Source organism: Rhinolophus sinicus, linkage group LG05, assembly GCF_036562045.2.
Source record: "Rhinolophus sinicus isolate RSC01 linkage group LG05, ASM3656204v1, whole genome shotgun sequence".
Taxonomy (NCBI): domain Eukaryota; kingdom Metazoa; phylum Chordata; class Mammalia; order Chiroptera; family Rhinolophidae; genus Rhinolophus; species Rhinolophus sinicus.
In genome coordinates, this window is record NC_133755.1 from 64,138,554 (window position 1) to 64,157,992 (window position 19,439).

A 19,439-nucleotide genomic window follows, 5' to 3' on the forward strand; every position below is an offset into this window, starting at 1 on the left:
TTCTCCCAGTGATTTTTGAATGCCTACCAGAATTTGAGAACCACTGTTCTAGTGAGTTTCAATATTTAGTTTGTCCATCAGAATATGGCAGCACGAGTGCACACAGCTGGGTCAGCTCCCTCCAGATCTCCTCCAGCTTCTCTTAATCCTATGCCAGGTTGTGCTCTGGTTTATCCACTGCCCATTCCATATTCCATCTGCCCTTAGCAAGCACCTTAGTTGGTCCAAGTTTCTTGCCTGGTAGGGTGACCTGAAACTTTCTTCCAGAAGGGCCTGGGCCATTAGCAGACTTGGTTGAATTGGACTGTTGTAGTTTTCCATTGAATTTTATCACAGCGTATGGAAGTCCTAAAACACCCCAGGGAGACCCTGCATTCCAGGCATATTCCTCCTGACCTCCATTGTGTGGTTGCAGCCTGATTTTCTCTTGAGAGTCAGGATCGATCACCCCAAACAGTACAGTGACCCCTTAGCCTGTTGAGTCACTGGAGTGTGGAGCCAAGGTGGCCAGGTGGCAGTCCCAACCTCCACATCAGTGGACCCCCTGCTGTGTCCCATCTGTCCCCTGCTTAGTCCCCTTTGGGGACTAAGACCTCTTGACCAGCAGAGCCCAAAGTTTTGGAGGTGGGAAGCAAAATGCTGACTACGAATCCAGGGACAACAGAGGAGCCACTCCCATGTCCTCTCCTTGATCCCTGGCCTGTGAAATCCTGGTCATGGGAGGAACAGCAGCATGTGTCACTGATTAGAGCATGCATTGCTCTAGCCCTGCCAGGTGTTGTCACTCAGTTGATGATGCAACTGAGTCCTCAAAAGGCCATCAACTGTTCTGCGAAGCCTCTCCTGTAGAAAGATAGGGGACGTGTGAATTCTATGCTCATAAGCCTATTGCTGTCCTCATTTGCTATAAAACAAGTTTCTTGGTCAGAAGCAATGCTATGTGCGTAAAGGTGAATAAGGCACTCTTAAGTCCACAGGTGATAGTTTTAGTAGAAGCATCGTGGGCAGGAAGGTGAATCCATATGCAAAATAAGTGTCTATTTTAGAAAGTACATACTGTATGATGGCAGTGAGGCAACCAAGCCTAATTTATACAAATACATTCTTTTGAACACAAAATTAAACGCAAAATATCAAGAGTAAAAGGGGAAAGTCCCAGTTCGCCCTCCTCCATTACTTTTCCCCTTCCCCTGTCTACACATAATCCCAATACTTGCACCAGAGCTTTTTGACTATTAATCTTTGGACTTGTATTCTTTTTGCTTTTTCTGTGCATTTGTACACATACATGTGCATATGTAAACAGAAGAATTTTTTTCTTTAAATATGAATGGCCTCCTGTTACACATACTGCTTTGAAACTTTCTATTAAAATTATTTTTGTTCATTAACTACTAAAATATTGTTTTGATGTGCAGGGGCATTTATCTGTGACATCTCTGTCTCTCTGTGTCTACATCTACATCCTTGTCTACCTCTGTGTCTACATCTAAGTCTACGGCTCCATCTCCTTCTCCATCTGCGTCCACATCTCTGTCTCTATCTCTATCGACATCTACATCCACGTCTACATCTATAGAAGGAAGTGGAAGACAATGAATAGCCATGAACGTACCACCGAACCGAGAACAACATAACTAGTAACTTACATCTATAGAGGGTGCCAAAAAAAATGTATACACATTTTAAGAAAGGAAAAAACTGTATTAAAATTGTAATAGTCAATATATACTGATAACAGAAGATGCATACAAGTCACATTTGACTTCTGCAATTACAAGAGGTGCTCAAAGTTGTTACCATCAGCGTGATTTTAATACAGTTTTTTCCTTTCTTAAAATGTGTATACATTTTTTTGGCACTCTCTGTATTTTTATATTTCTTATCGCTTCCATTCACCTGCATCCCTCCTTAGGTGACCACTTTCTGAATTTTTGCAATGATCATTCTATTACTATCGTTTTAATAGCTTACATTTTTTAAAAAATGGTGTAAGATTCAGAAGAAGGTATAAAAGTAATAAAGAGAGTTCTAGTGTATTCGTACCTTCCTTTCATGATAATACCTTACTTAAGCATAGTTCATTGCCTAAGCCAGAAAGTTACGGTTGGTGTAATAAAATAAACTCAGGTACAGACCTTATGTAGATTTCACTAGCTTTGTAACTACTCGTGTGTGTGTTAATAGCGCAATGAAACTTTATCCTCTGTAAATTGCAGGAGCCAACAACACAACCAGGATACAGAACTGTTCCAGCACTACAGCTCGAGCAAACACTCTCAGCAAAACCTGGGCAGCACTCTGTAATCAGATACATTATTGTTATCATTATTATTATTATTTACAAAAAAAGAAAATGAACATTCACACTAAGTGAGATAAAGTCTAAAGATAGCTTCACATCAGTTGAGGTCAGGTTTTGCTGCAAATGAGTCTGTGCAAAACTTAGAAAGAAACTTGTGTTGAGAATGTTTTGGATTTTGGACTTGCAGATATGATATTGTAAATCTTTATTATTTTACTTAAAGTTTGATTTTCTTTGAATATGTTTTTCCTCACTGTATTTTTTGCCTGAGTGCATTTGGAGTTTCTCTTCTTATCTGTTTCCTCTCTGCATTTTGGCTTCTGGAAATTCTTCATAATTTCTGGCCTGCTTCTGGCATCTGCTCTCATTTGCTATGATTTTTCTGTCATTTTAAGAAATTTGGGGCTGAAGCGTTTAAGATGTGTGTTCTCATCTGGCACCTTGGTCTGAAGTTCAAGATCATCTGTTTTGTACTTCATATATTGATGATACACAGACTTGTACACATGTGTAAGTGCACACAATATTTTTTATAATGACCATGTGCTATTTTTGTAATTAGTAAATAACCATGGCCTTGAGGCAGGTATAATTGGGATCCTCTCCCCTCCCTTCCAAGCAAGGTGGGAACTGACCATTTTACTTTGAAGAGAATCAGGGAACAACAGAGGGAAAGGGCTTGCTCAACAGAGCTGGGCCTCTTTCCAGAGCTTCACCACTTCACAAGACGTGGAACTCATGAAGTCAGAAAACAGGCAGGATGGAAACGTGCCAAAATGCTAGCAGTGGTTATGTGTGCTTGGTTAGAACATGGAAATAGTTACTGTCTTTCTTCTACTTTTTCATTTTCCAAATTTTCTAGAGTGAAAGTATAGACTTTTTTTTCTTTAGACATTTTAAAAAATCTTTTTCATGGCTTTATCAAAAATAGCTCTCTTCTCACATCTTTTTTCTGTTCAGTCTGTTGCATAATATTGTTTTACTGAATTATATAAAGAAAAATTCAGCCTCACATGGATATGTAGTTGGAAAGGTAAGGACTCGCAGACACCCCAAAAAGATCTTGGGAATTACTAGGGTCCTTGGCCCACAATTGACAATCATTTTTCTGGAGAAATATTAGTGTACTACACACTTTAAAAAAAGCACACAATTCAATGATGTTTAGTATATTTACAGAGTTGTGCAACAAATACCACAATCAAGTTTAGAATATTTCATCATTTGAAAAGGAAACTCTGCACCCCTGGCCTATCCACTTCCCAGTTCTTTCCAGCCCTGAGCAATTACTGACTTTCTACCTTTTAAAATGACCATTCTGGACATTTTGTATAAATGAAATCATATAAGTAGTTTTTTTATGTGTGACTAGTTTTTTAGCATAATGTTTTCAAGATTCATCCATGATATGGTGTATAATGCTTCATTCCTTTTTATGAGCAAATAATATTCCATTGTATGGATAGACCACATTTGTTTATTCATTTGTCACCTGAGAGACATTTGGGTTGTTTCTACTTTCTTGCTATTATGAATAATACTTCTATGAATGTTTGTGTACAAGTTTTTGTGTGGACATATGTTTTGAATTCTCTTGGGAGAATTCCTAGGAGTGGAATTGCTGGGTCAAAAGGTAACTCTATATTTAACCATTTGAGAAATTGCCAGATTATTTTTCAAAATGGCTGTGCCATTCACAACAAATGTGCAAATGACCATGTAAATAGACTTCCATAATAAAATACATTTGCGTTTTCTTTAAAAAAAAAAGAAACATTGAAAAATAGTTGTGGATTCTAATTTTGCGTCTTCTGCAAAGAGAAAGTCACTTTGTCTTTATCAATAAAATGGGAATAACCAACAGTACCATCTGGAATTCTCCGACAGACACAACAGGTCTGGGCTTGCTAAATGCCATGAACAGAATTCTTTCACAGAAGCTCTTTGAACCTGAAACTTAGTAGTACTCAGTGACCATGGGTCTTCAATCTTAGGAAAGCCTTAATCAACCTTGGCCAGGGAGGCAGAACCGATACAGGAGTATGTGGGGTCTGCCCCCAACTCTCAATTAAAGGGCAGTTTTTGCAACATGCCTTCTTTTCGAATCAGAGCCAGGGTCATTGTTGAGCTGAGGTAACATTAATTATTTTTCCGCTTGTCGGATTCCATGAAAAAGATGTGAAAATGGCCTGTTTGTGAAAGAATGCAGGCAGAGGCTGTGAGCTGATTATGTCAAACCTAGTCAAAGCTTCCTTGGTGTGGGAGATTGTAATCAACAAAGCATGGTGGCATCTGTGCCTGTTACAGGAGGAGCCCCATCCGCCTGGCTCCCCAGCAGAGACAAGAAGCCAGGTTTAACCCCTGCTGGACTGAATTGCATCGACTGTGTAGAGCAAAGAAATTTTACTCTCATCAATTATATAGTACATATTTAGGGGATAGCAGAGCAAAGGAGGGAACTGTCCTTGTTTTGTAGGAGGAGGCACTGAATTGCTTCTTTCATAGAGCAGCATTGGTTCTTTCTGTGAGTTGGCCAGTCATACAGATGGGTCAAGGCACAGAGTTGCAAAACTTTAAAGGTACAGAAACAAGCTTTTAAAAAGTCTGAAAAAGACCTCAGAGAACGTTAGCAGGGCACTCCAGACTTTCTACATAGGTGAGGCTAAGGGACCGTGCTCTGGTTAAAAGAGGTATCCCAAAGTGGCAATTGCAAACTTGAGAAATTTTCAACTGTCTTGTTGAAAACTGGGTGAGGCAGCTGATGATACTATGGGCAAACTAAAGCTCACCATCCAATGTTGCCCTTGGCAATCATTTGACCCAAAGATCATCGATCATCAAATATGTTTTACTCAATTTTCTTTTTTTGTAACCAATAATTATGCCCCCTTTCTTTTACCGAAATGAAATGCATTGATAATAAAGCTGCTTACATACATGACTATAAAAAGATCATATTCCATAAACATAAACTATTATTTATGTGCAATGATGACATAAAGAGCTTATACCAGAAATGAAAATCAGCTATATCACTAAGCACACTATTTAGTTTAGTTGACATTTTTTTTCACAGTAACACTTTCTTGATGAAGGAAGCAACATGTTGATATATATCCTGGCACAATCTCCTTACCTCATAGCACACTGGCATTTCAAGTCTTATTGCTCTGGATGACATAATTAAGTAATCAGATACATGAATCCATACACAGAGTCGGCAGGAATGTGACAGCTACAAGTGAAGACTGATACAGGCAGGTAACATTGGCAATTTAATTAAAACCTATGTGTACTGTTAACATGGGTGATGTGATTTTCCAAAATTGTAGTAAAGTTCTTGTTAAAGTTCTGAATATATGGAGTACAATCTTCTCTTGATTAACAATATAGTTGCATTTCCAGAAATTTCAATGCATATTAAAGTATTTGTGTACTGTTTAGGATTTGGTTCTAAGTTAGGATAATAGGTAGCAGCTTTTTACCTCCTACCTGAATATCCAGAGGAACATCAGAAAATCGTGCAACAGTCAGGGCAATTCTCAAAGGCGAGGAACTACCCTGAACACTGCAAACTTCTAGCATTCATAGTCCCTACACACTCCATGTTGGTAGTGACTCCCAGTGACTGACAAGAAAAAATGCCCTCATACATTTCCACAGTGCCCCAGAAGGGCAGTACCATCCAGTCTGTTCCCAAACTCTGAACCTCACACATGGTGCTAGGAGGGGAATGGCTTCCCCAAGATCACCCATGAGCCCAAGGAGATGCCAGGACCAGCATTTAGGTGCCTGACTCCAAATGCAGTCCTACTGTCACCAGCCCAAAGTTTCTTAGGGTACTATTCACACTCAATCCTGCCCATTTCTGCTTACCAGCGACCGTTCTTGCTGGTCATTGACTCACTGCTGCCTGTAAAGCATTAATGATCTAAAATGTTAACTTAAATCCTTGAAAGTTTCTTTGCAAGATTTTGATAAAGTACCCCCAGGTGATTCCAATGTAGGATGTTTATGGCTTGCTCACACTTTGAGAACTGTATTTCCTAAAGTTAGTGTTAGAAATCTATGAAAATAATGGTCAGATCATTTTGAAAACTTTGGGTTAGCCAGAGATGCAAAACTCTTTTTCAGACCCTTTAATAAATGAATGTGAATGTAAATGTCAAAGATGGAGAATGACTTGACTTACTTTCCAAGTTTATTGATCATGAACTGTCCCCCTCCCATGTTTGTTTAGTTGAGTAGCTTGTTGCTAATGAGATGTAGATCATTTACGTCCTGACCTCATTTTGTAGATAAAAGAGAGGAGAAAGTAGATACTCACTGAAGTGAGTAGTTTAAAAAGGCTATGGGAGGTTAATGTGTTACTTCAGATAGAAAATAGAGAGATATTTGATCCTTTTCCCTTTGATTTTTTAAGCTTCATGAGGACAAGCTCATGTCTTTTCTTTTGTTGTTGTTGTTTGTTTGATTCTTTCCATTGCTTGGGTACAGAGCCTGACCCATATAATCACATGCCACTTAACGTTCTGAGAAATGTGCCATTAGGTGATTACATTGTTATGCAAACATCACAGAGTGCACTGACACAAACCTACTACACACCTAGGCTGTATGGTACAGCCTACTGTTCCTAGGCTACAAGCATGTGCAGCATGTTACTGTACAAAACAACCAGAGATTAAATCGAGCACAAGAGAAAATGATGCCATCAGGAGACTCAGTAAACATGAGGTGTATGAGGTGCTGTCAGTGTAACGTGGCCTATTGTTTTACAGCAAACTTTGCTTTTTTATAAGTAGAAAGAGTACACTCTAAAATAATGATAAAGAGTTAATATTGAATAGAAAAAACATAAACTAGTAACAGTCATTTATCATTGTCAAGTATTCTGTACTGTACATAAGTGTATATGTTATACTTAAAAAAATAGTTTTAGCAAAAATATGAAGGAGCAATTTTTTTCCTATGTATGGTGATGGTTTATTGAAATTATTACAGCACAGTGGAAAGATTCAAATGGCTCCACATGGTGTTTGGAAATTCATCCCAACTGTAGGCTGAATGACTGCAAGGTGGACAGACCACCGAAGTCCAAGAGTTTCAGCATTTCCTCAGTGTCGGGACCAACAGTGATCTTCTGATCCAGGTCTGAGACCTCAGGAACATAATTAATTACCTCTCCTTTCTCTCTCTTCTTCCTGCAGCTTGATAGAGGCATCTCTCACAGGGCCGCTCTGAATCCGCGTCATCAGATGTGTGACATAGCCCGCTGTCTTGTTGCAATGTGTCTCTATGAATACCTGGGATGCCTTCTTCATGGTCTTGGTGTGAATGTGGCCCATCTTGGTGGGTCCCTGGTGAAAGAGGAAAGCTAACTAGGCATTTACAAATTAATTAACTAATTAATTTTAAATTTAATTAATTTTTTTTCCTTTTTACCCACCCCCCACCCCTCTCTCCTTTGGCAACCATCAGCTTCTTCTCTTGAGCTATCGTATGTTTCTATTTTGTTTTGTTCGTTCATTGGTTTTGTTTTCTTAAAGTCCACATATAAGTGAGATCATATGCTATTTGTTTTTCTCTGTCTGACTTATTTCACTTAGCACAATACCCTCTAGGTCCATGTTGTCGCAAATGACAAGATTTCATTTTTTTTTTATGGTTGAGTAACATCCACTGTATACATGTACCACATCTTCTTTATCCATTCCTCTATCAGTGGTTGCTTAGGTTGCTTCCCTCTCTTGGCTATTGTAAATACTGCTGCAGTGAATATAGGGGTGCATACATCTTTTTGAATCATTGTTTTTGTTTTCTTTGAATAAATACCCAGAAGTGGTATTGTTGGGTCATTAGACAGTTCCATTTTTAAATTTTTTGAGGAATCTCTATACTGTTTTCCATAGTGACTGCACTAATTTATGTATGTACTATACCTTATTACAACTGGCAGCACAGTAGGTTTGTTTAGACCATCACCACCACAAACACATGAGAAATTCATGCCACTACAACATTATGGTGGCTACGATGTCACTAGGTGATAGGAAATTTTCAGCTCCATTATCATCTTGTGGGACTACCATCTTATATGTGGTTTCTGGTTGATCAAAACATCATTATATGGCACATGGCTGTAGTTGTTACTCAAATAATGTTTATTAAATGAATTACTTAATGAATTAAATCAATAGTAGCCTACTTAAAGTGTGGTAGGATAGCTTCAGATTGTTCTGAAAAGTGGGAAGTTTCTTTGTATTCTTAGGAACAGAGACATTAGAAAACTCCATCAGAGATTTTATAGCAGAGTATCACAAAGCCAGCAAAACTTTTTAGCCTCCACATATAAAACTAAGCATAATCAGGTGGGCAGGAACAGTTGTGTAGATTATGCACTGTAGAAATGATGGTGGCACCATTCACTGTTTCCGAGAAGTCTGTTTACAATTGAGTTGGGCTGACAAGACAAACACGTAGAAATAATTAAAGAACAAATAAAGAGATTTCGTAGTTGTTTTACATGGTGGGGTGCTTTGATTCAGGCTTTGGTATATTTGTTTCTATAACTTTTATCCTTTGTTGGTGTTATGTGTACTAGCAGTCATGTATCACATGGACTAGATGTTGGTTGTTCAACAATTTTTTCTGTAATAAAACCTGTTGTTCCACCCTTGCCCACTTTTTGCACATTACCACTTCCCAGTGAAACCCTAGATTCCTGTGCCTTTGCCCAGGCCACTTCCTCTACTTCCTTTCCTTTTGTCTTACTGGCACACTGCAACTTATCCAGGGCACAGTTCAAATGTCACCTCTTCTCTGTAGTTTTCTGAGACCTCTTTTTGGCATTCACCTGCCCCCAGTGTTAGAATTCACTGTTCCCTCATGCCTGTGCCATCAGCACTTTTTACGGAGACGACTAGCACGTTAATGAAAAGCAGGAGACAGAAATGGTTATGTGCTTTAAGTCAGAGAGCAGGTTCAAAATCTGGATCTCTCCCTGATAACTGTGACTTTGGATACTAACCTGTTATAAGCTTCTGTTTCCTCTCTTTTAATATGGGGCTAGTAGTAGGTTCTCCTTCATGAGATTGTGTTGATGTCGAAGGGAGATGATGTATAGATAGAGCATATGTCTGCCTTACATTGCTCCAAAAGAGAAATTGAGCTGATTATCATGTTTTAATGAGTACATTCTTGAGAGTAGATCTCCATGTTTATATTTTCTCCTGGGAAAATTATCAAATATTTACCAGTAGTCCTTATTTGTTTAAAAAGATTAATTCATGGTTAAATTAGAAAATTCATCCTTCATTTCTTTCTTCTGCCCCAAACTCTTCTTTGTTAATAATTATTTACCCCTTCCCAACCCATCATTTGAGATGGTAATACTAATTTATTTGAGATGGTGAAAAGACAGTGATAAGCTTTACTGTCATACTTCTATTCTCAATGGTTGGAGAATTCTGGAACCTACTCTTCTTATCCTCATATAGTATGGTATGCCATACCATAAAGACATTAACATCCAGGATTTAAGGTGGGTTGGTTTGTCTAGAAAAGTGGACATGGTGTTTACAGAGTTGGCATTCCCCGGGACTCACCAGAGCAGCTATCTCATGCTTGACAAGAGCTAAGTAATTCACTGTCTGAAGTATCACAGCAAGGATCAAGCCTTTCTTCAGCCTGACCAAGGGGCAGCTTACAAAGTTGAGCCTGAATCAACACACTGCCCATTTCCTGGATGAGAATCAGTATGGGACAACCCTCCAGCTTTTGATCCATTCCGCAAATATGCCTTAAGACATTCAATCCACCAGCAAAGCTCGTGCCTAGTCTGTATAAATAGCAGGGACGGTGAGCTTCTATATGTTTTAATCATAGCCCTGTTCCCTCAAACCCTTCTGTACACCTCCATGCATATTCTGCATCATTGTCCCTTCATCTAATGTATGATGAAAACACTATCAAACATGTTACATGTTCTTCAGCTGCTTCACTAACCCAATTCCATCTTTCTCTTTAAAATTGAAGATTTTAAATATATGAATTTCAAACCCAAATCTTTTCACCTCTGTATGTTCTCTTCTGATCCTTTTAAATGATTACACTTATTTTTTTATTTATATAAAATTAGTGTGCACCTATTTGCTATTTCATTTTGTTTTTTCAGCTTATCCTACCTCCCACATGCTCATTATATACTGATCATAATCTACATAATTGTCATTTGAAAAATTTATAGTTTTCTATTTGTTAATAAATGAGAGTCTTCTCAGTTTATTCTTATTTTTATCATTTGATTTTGTCGATATTTTTCTCTCTCTTATAAATGACACTAGTAGAAGTATGTTTGTAACTTTTGGTTTTGGTTACTTTTTTCGGAGTATATTTCCCAAATAGAATTATGTGACCACATCTCTTATAACATTTGCAAGTTACTTACCCAACCAATTTGCATCCATGGAGCAATATGTAAGTGTACCTATTTCCTCATAATCACATAATGTTACCTTTTTAATTTTTATAATCAATTTAATAGAGATATAATAATCCCTTAAACCCACTTTGGGCTGCATTTTTTACTTATTAGGAAGCTTGTGAATTCTTCAATGTGATCATTTACTATGTGCATTTCTTTGAGTATAAACTATATTTGGTCACAGAATGAGTTACTCACTTTTGTTGGACATTTAATAACAATTTGACATAGTCAGAGATGGAGAGGATATTAATGACAATATTAGCCATGACACAGAATTAGTCACGTAATACAAAGCTAAGAAAGATAAAGAGCTGTTTTAAAACTCCCCAAATAGAACACTTCCACAAAACACCACTAAATAGAAGGTTTGGTCACCTTCATAATAGAAAGGAATCGATGGGCAGACAGGATTTTAAGACTCGGGAAGATTAGCAGCGCCAATCTGCATGCCTGCATAAGTGCTGAATACAACTATTGTCCCTCTTGTCTTAGATCCTAAAATTCAGATGCATACAAGCAAGGTAAGGAACATGGACGTTTATTAGGCCAGATAATAATAATATAGTGGGAGGCGAGGACTGGGGAGATGTGACAAGTGATGCCCATCTACGGCATTGAACTCTTGTTTAGAAAAACATCACTGGGCCAAACACATCTCTGGGCCAAGTTTGGCTAGTGGCCACCAGGCTGTGCCCTTTGCTTAAGACTTTTAGAGACTATATTCAAATGTCAATGAGGAAGATGAGGCAAACAGGTGAGGTGTGAGAAACAGGTCAGTTAACATTTTTTTTTTTTTTTTATGATTTTTTTAATTGGGGAAGGGGAACAGGACTTTATTGGGGAACAGTGTGTACTTCCAGGACTTTTTTCCAAGTCAAGTTGTTGTCCTTTCAGTCTTAGCTGTGGAGGGCGCAGCTCAGCTCCAGGTCCAGTTGCTGTTACTAGTTGCAGGGGGCGCAGCCCATCCCTTGCGGGCGACAAAACCGGCAACCTTGTGGTTGAGAGGACACGCTCCAACCAACTGAGCCATCTGGGAGGCAGCTCAGCTCAAGGTGCCGGTGTTCAATCTTAGTTGCAGGGGGCGGACCCCACCATCCCTTGCAGGACTCGAGGAATTGAACTGGCAACCTTGTGGTTGAGAACCCACTGGCCCATGTGGGAATCGAACCGGCAGCCTTCAGAGTTAGGAGCATGGAGCTCTAACCGCCTGAGCCACCAGGCTGGCCCCAGGTCAGTTAACTTTTAATACTACTAAGAAAAAGAGCAGCTCAAGCCCAGTGAATAGTAACTAATATTCGGCCTCAATGACAATAGAGCAGGGTGGGGACGGTAGCCAATTGGAGAAAGCACATCCCCATTTTTTGTTTGCTTTTAACTTTTTAGTATGACCGTTTAGAAATACAAACTAGAGAGAATAGTATAATGAAGCCCTTGAGCTCATCACCAGCTCATCAGTCCTAGCCCGTTATGGACGGCCTTGCTCACCTTCACCCCTGATGAGGAAGACCAGGCACTGTTCCAACCCACCTGAGAGTTGTATGCTGGAACATGGGGCCAGCACCGCCAGAATTTTGAAAGAAGCTAGACATTTTGTTTTTCATTTGAAATCTGATTTCTATAGGTTGTCAATTAGTTAAAAACTTGTAATACATTGTAGAGGTCAGGATGGTGCTGCCAGTTACTAATGTTTAGCAATAACATAAATTTGGAGAAAATGCTGGAGGTGAGAGAGGAAATGCAGTCAAATGCTGAGCTATTTCTGGGCCCCTTACATATACCTGTGTGTAAAAACATGGCTGCATGGGATGGGCCACATCTGGGCCTAGACATAATAGCTCTGTGACGGCCCCGAGTATAGTATTGTCAGTCCTACACGGATTTGTTCACAGGTTTTCCTCTTACCTTCGACACTGAGCGCCTTAAGGAAACTCCTTGAGGGAACTCACAGTCTCTCCCCAGGGCCCAGCAGATAATAATAACCAATAGAGTTTTGAGGAATGAATGAACAAATAAAAACATGAGCATCTTTCTTGTTATGCTTGAGTCTTAAAGTCACTTCAAGCACCATCAAATGATGGGGTAGCCAGGCCCACTGACACGACTATTATTTTTCTTGTTGTTAAGAAAAATTTTTTTATTGTAAAATGCTACACTCTTACTAATTAAAATCTGAAAAATTAATGCAATATGTTTTCTAGACTGATTTATATTTTTATTTGTAGGAGGTCATGAGTTGATTAATTCATCAAAAATAACGTGATTTGTGGCCACTTCAGAAAATAAAAACATACAGTATTTTTAATTAGATGGTGTTGAACAGGAATATTTGAACACTGCAAATTTTCAGCTAGTTGAGAGTGAGAACTGTGCCTTAGACTTACAAAAATTTATATATAATTCACATACCATAGAATGCACTCTTTTAAAGTGTACAATTCAGTGGATTTTAGTATATTCACAAAGTTATGCAACCATCATCACTATCTAAATCCAGAACATTGTCATAAACCCCCCCCCCCAAAAAAAAAATCCTGTACCCATTAGTAGTCACTTATAATTTCTTCTGCACTCCAGCCCCTGCCAACTACTACCTTCTTTTTGTTTCTATGGATTTGCCTATTCTGGACACTTCATATAAATGGAATCATATCATATGTGGTCTTTTGTGTCCAGCTTCTTTGATTTAGCATAATGTTTTTAAGGTTCATCTATGTTGTAGCATGTTTCACTATCAAATTTCTTTTTAATGGCTATATACTACTCTTTTGTTTAGGTATGCTACATTTTATTTACCCACTCATCAGTTGATGGACATTTGGGTTGTTTCTACGTTTTAGCTGTTATAAATAATGCAGCTATAAATATTCATGTCCAAGTTTTTGTGTGGACATACATTTTTATTTCTCTTGGGTATGTACCAAGGAGTGGAATTGCTAGGTCATATTAAAACTCTGTGTTTAACTTTTTGAGGAATTGTTAGACTTTTTCAAAGTGGCTGCACCATCTTACAGTCCCACCTGCACTGTATGAGGGTTTCAATTTTTCCATATACTTGTCAATACTTGTTATTGTTTATCTGCTTGATTACAGTCATTCTAGTGGATATGAAGTGGTATCTCACTGTGGTTTTGATTTGCATTTTTCTAATGACTATTAATGTTGAGCAACTTTTTGTGGGCTAGTAGGCCATTAGTATTTTTTCTTTGGAGAAATGTCTATTCAAATATTTTAAAATTATGTCATCTGTCTTTTTATTGTTGAGTTGTAATTGTTCTTTATATATTCTGGATACTAAACTATTATCGGATATATAATGTGAAAATATTCTCTCCCATTTGTGAATCATCTTTTCTTGATGGTATCCTTTGAAGTGCAAAATGTTTTAATTTTGATAAACTCCAGTTTATCTACTTTGTCTTTTGTTGCTTGTGCTTTTGGTGTCATATCAAAGAAATAATTGCCCAGTTCAAGGTTGTGAAGAATTATACCTATGCTTTCTTCTAAGAGTTTTATAGTTTTAGCTCTTACATTTAGGTCTTTATCCATTTGGAGTAAATTTCTGTATATGGTGTGAATAGAGGTCCAAATTGATTTATTTGCATGTGGATATTCAGTAGTCCCAGCATCATTAGTTGGAAAGACTCTTCTTTCCCTATTAAGTGGTCTTGGCACTGTGCCTTAGACTTTTAAAATTTTATCCCTTATAGAACTGAGCATAGTTCCTTTTACCTATGTAAAAGGTAAGTAGGCAAACATGTTTGTTGAATTAAAATGGAATTCTGATTAATTAAAGCTCTTTTTGATTTAAGAGCTAAAACTTTCACAGAGGACTTTACCCAAAGGGGTAAAACTTTATTTATTTATTTATTTATTTATTTATTTATTTATTTATTTAGGAGTAGTTTGAATACATGGCTTTGCAATAGAGCTGCCCATTTCCTCCTGGCCTGGACCAAATCTACTCAGAAATACTGGAGAGCAGCTTAACCAATGAGGTTTTAGAGTCTGTTGTTTTGGTCTCCACTTTCTGGGGTGCAAAAATTGGGCTACAGGTATTTTTCCCAAGAAGACTTTGAGAAAGGGTTTTATTCTCTTGAGAGCAGGCAATCTTACCAGGGTGAGCTGATACAGGGCCCAGGCACAATTACCTGCCACCCTAGAGCCCCAGCACACCTCACCAATAGATCCTGACCCTCTTTCCTGCCTAGCCCAGAGAGCATCACATAATCTTCCCAACACGAGACTCCAGGCAGACCAGCCACATAATCTAGATGGGAACAAAAATGAAACTGGTTTGCCTAACACTGCCAAGTCACAGAGATTCCCAACGTTACTATGGCAAGTTATGTGAGTACGTAGCTCTCCAAGAGGTAGCCAAACAAATGAACAAAACTGTTATTTTTTTATGTTAAGCTTTTATTTAAACTGGGTGAAATTATGAATTATAGTATTTGATTTTCCAAGTTCAAGCTAGTTTAAATTTGTCAAATTTGTTTGTGATATAATGTGCTTATTGTATAAAACTTGGTTTGTTTGGATTGTAATATTTTGGGTAGGATTTTTGATATGTGCTAAAGTATTTCTTTTTTTCTGTTTTTCAGAGTATCCATTTATCCTACCACACAACAAGAAGTCCTGATATAGATGGGCTTGGAGTTCCCTTTTTCCAAGGTTCTCTGGGCTCTCCCCTTTCCAAGAACACAAACCTTCTTCAGTTTCAATTTGTTTGTTGTCAAAGAGAACTGCCTGCTCCTCAGGCCTCCCCACAAACTGCCTGGATGCTTAGCATGGCAAGATCCCAGGGCTGAGCCAACACCACTGTCACCAGGCACTGCCAACATTACCAGCAGAGAGTCAGTGTAGGTGGCACCACCATCAACCTGGCTGTGGTCACTGTGGGCCTCTCTTAGCCTCTGTAAAGGAGGCATTGGGCAGGCATTCCACACTTCTGCAGGCTGACCTGAGTTTGGCCGGGTGGCAGTGGTGGGAAGTGCCAGCCAGTACAGAATGAGGGGGAGCCCACGTAGCAATTAAGTGGGGATAAATAGCCATTACCAAGGAGGCCTGACAACTGCAGGAGACCGCAGTCTATTCAGGAGCAACTGCTTATTTTCCCATTGATCCTTGGCGGGATAGGGCCTTGCCTTCTGCAGCGCCCCAAATAACAGGCTCGCAAAGCCCAGTGCTAAGAGGTGGCATCTGAGAAGAATCCGCTCAGGTCTTCCTGTGTGTTTCATCTTAAGGCCTGCCAGGAGAAGAGATAATTACGGGTCTGAGATTTTGCTCCATCACAGACAATGAAGGGATCAACAGATGCCTCTCTGAAATCAGATTAAAAAAATTTTAAAAGGTTTCAGCTCAGGAGGATACCAACATTTCCCACAGGTTTCAGTCGGATAAAAAAAAGAAAAAGAAATGGAAAAGGAAGAAAGGAAGGACGAGAGGGAGGAAGGAAAGGAAACTTGGGAGTTCTTAAATATGGAAATAATCAACTTGGAGGGTGCTAAACAGACATTGCTTCTCTACCGCCTCCCCCCAGGTGGCTTTACCTTGGCCTGTCACAGCCCGGAAATCTCATTCAGGACTCATTCCATAAGGAGCAAGAATCCCCTATGGAAGCCCGAGACCTTATACAGTCACTGTCACCCCAGCTACCCATGATCTGATTTCTGTCACCATGTATCAGTTTTGTCTCTTTTAAAAGTTCATATAAAAGGAATACATAATGTGTACTCTTTTTGTCTGGCTTCTTTCACTCAGCATGGTTCTTTTGAGATGTATCCATGTTATTGCACGTGTCGACAGTTCATTGTAATTTATTGCTGATTAATATTTCATTGTGTAGATAAACGAGTTCATATCAGTTTGTTTATCTATTCACCTCCTGATGGACATTTGGTTGTTTCCAGTTTTGGGCTGTTATAAATAACACTACTATGAACATTTACTTGTATATGAAAGTCATTTCATGGATATGTTTCTACCTAGAAATAGAATTTGCTGGATCTAAGAGCGGTGAATTTGGAATTTTTATAAGAAAGTCACAACCTGGTTTTCACAGGGGGTTATACTATTTTACACTCCTATCATGATTTATATGGGAGGTTCTGATTATTTCACATCCTTGTCAACTCTTGTAGTTATCAGCCTTTTAAAATTTCACCATTATTATGTTTTTCATAGCATTTCCTTGATAACTCATGATTTTGAACATAATTTCATGTACTTATTAGTCATCTGTACTTTTTCTTTGGTGAACCTTCGGGTCAAGACATTGATCATTTTAAAAATTGCATTGTTTTTCTTATTGAGTTGTATGGATTCTTTTTATATTGGGATTCAAGACATTTGTTATATATATGCATTGTGAATATTTCCTCCCATTCTGCAGCTTGCCTTGTTATTATCTTTAAAGAGTAGAGGTATTGATGAAGTCAAAATTATTTCTTTCTTCTTTAACAGTTAACATTTTTGCTGTCATATTGAAGAAATCTTTGCTAACCCTAGCATAGCTTTTTTTCTTTTTCCCCTGGAAGCTTTAAAGTTTTGGCTTTTATGTTTGATCTGTGATCCATCTCACATTAATTTTAGCTATGGGGTGGGATTGGGTGTGGGGTTCATTTTTTTCTTCCTTAAAAAATATACCATTTGTTCCAGTGCCATTTGTTAAAAAGACTTTCCTTTCTTGATGAGTAAATGAATTGACTTGGCGTTTTGATTGAAAATCAATTGTTCACATATAGGTTGGTTCATTTCTGGACTCTCCATTCAGTTTTATTTGGAGAGTGCATATATCAATAACATTTTGGCTTCTTTCCATGAAAAAACTCACCTCTCTATTTTTTTAGGTCTCCTTTAATTTCAGCAATATTTTGTTATTTTCAGTGTAAAAGTCTTACATATATTTTATAAATTTCATTGTAGATAGTTGATGTTTTTTGATGTTGTTGTAAATGGTACATTTAAAATTTTTAGTTTCCAATTGCTTGTTGCTAATATATAAAAATACAGTTATTTTTTTTGTAAATTGACCTTATTTTGTAAATTGACCTTATTGTGCAACCTTGCTAAATTCCCTTAAAATCTAGTGGTTATTCTGTAGTGTGGGGTTGAAGTTCCAGAGAGTAGTTTCCAGGCTCTTGGCTTCACGTGGAAAGGTGCTGGCTCGGTAATCAGATGGCCATCCGCTGTGGCTGGTTGGCCATCAGCTGTTACCAGTTATGCACTGGCCACTAATATAACTGCCGTGGCTGAGTTGGGGGCTTGGTTGGTTGGCAGAGAAGTGGACGGCAGGTTGCGGATCGTGCGGCCCCCTGCTTCCTGTGTCTCCAACCCAGCTGCCAGTGAGAATATAGTGGTATGAACCCCCTATCCATGGCTCCATTGGTGTTGCTTTTTGGCCTCACCATATCCTGCGTTCTTGTGCAGACACCCTGCCTCACAATAGATTCCCATTAGGTTTTCTTTTTTTAAAGCTTTATTATTTATTTTTTTAATTAAATTTATTTTGGGGTGACAATGATCAGTAAAATTATATAGGTTTCAAGTATACTGTTCCATAATACATCATCTATATAATCCCATCAGCTTTTCTATGTACACAGTTAAGTTGTCTGCGAAGACTGACAGCTTCAGTTTTTCCTTTCCAGCCCCTCTGCCTTTTATTTCTTTTTAGTGCCACAATTATGCATAAAACTGATAAAAGCAGATGTATTAGTTTTGTTCTTAGACTTAGTGAAAAAATGGCTTAATATTTCACCATTAACTATGATATTAGCAGTAAGTTTTGCAATTCTTTCAATCAGTTTGAGGAAGTTCCCTTCTGTTAGTATGCTGAGAGCTTTGTGAAAGCATGTTGAATTTTGTCAAATACTTTTTTTTTTTTGCATTTATTGAGGTTTTAGCATCAGGGTTACATTGGATTCATAAAACAAATTGAGAAGTGTTTCATCTTTTTTGGCGGGGGGCAGTTTGTATATGGCTGGTATTATTTCTCTTTAATGTTTGATAGAATTCACCAGTGAAGTCATCTGGGCCTGGAGATTTATTTCTGGGTTTTAATTACAAATTCAGCATATTTTACAGATATGGAGCTATTTAAAGTTTTATTCCCCCTTGTGTCAGTTTTAGTAAGTTATGTTTTTGAAGGAATATATCCATTTTGTCTAGGTTTTTTTTATTACATTGGTATGAAGTTGTTCATAAGACCCTTATAGGATCTCATGTTTGATCTGTGATCCATCTCATATTAAGTTTATGTATGGAGTGGGGTTGGGGTTCATTTTTTTTCCTTAAAAAATATGCAGTTGTTCCAGTGCCATTTGTTAAAAAGACTTTCCTTTCTTCATTGAATTGACTTGTTTATATCTATAGGATCAATACTGTTTATATCAACAGGATCTATCACAAACAAAAAGAACACTCATGCATTGAATGGGATTTGGCAAAAAATCTCTAAGAATCTTCCAAATGGGAAATTCCAGGATTAATAAACTGTCATGGAAAGAGAGACAGTATGAGTATTCTCTGTGGTTCTCTACTTCTAGATTTCTTAGTTCTTCAGTTCTAGATCAAAAACAGAAATGGTTTTCTAACCTGTAACATCTTTTCCTTTTTACCTCATTTTCCTTTCCTGTTCTCCTTTTT

General features: G+C 38.1%; 1 protein-coding gene across 1 annotated transcript; it reads right to left on the reverse strand.

Moving 5' to 3' along the window:
- Positions 1-7,323: 7,323 nt before the first annotated feature.
- Positions 7,324-7,653, reverse strand: LOC109461078 (small ribosomal subunit protein eS17). Its single transcript, XM_019757036.2, is given in 3 exon segments — positions 7,324-7,376; positions 7,379-7,481; positions 7,483-7,653. Coding segments are annotated over 3 exon segments (327 nt in total).
- Between the last annotated feature and the right edge of the window lie 11,786 nt (positions 7,654-19,439).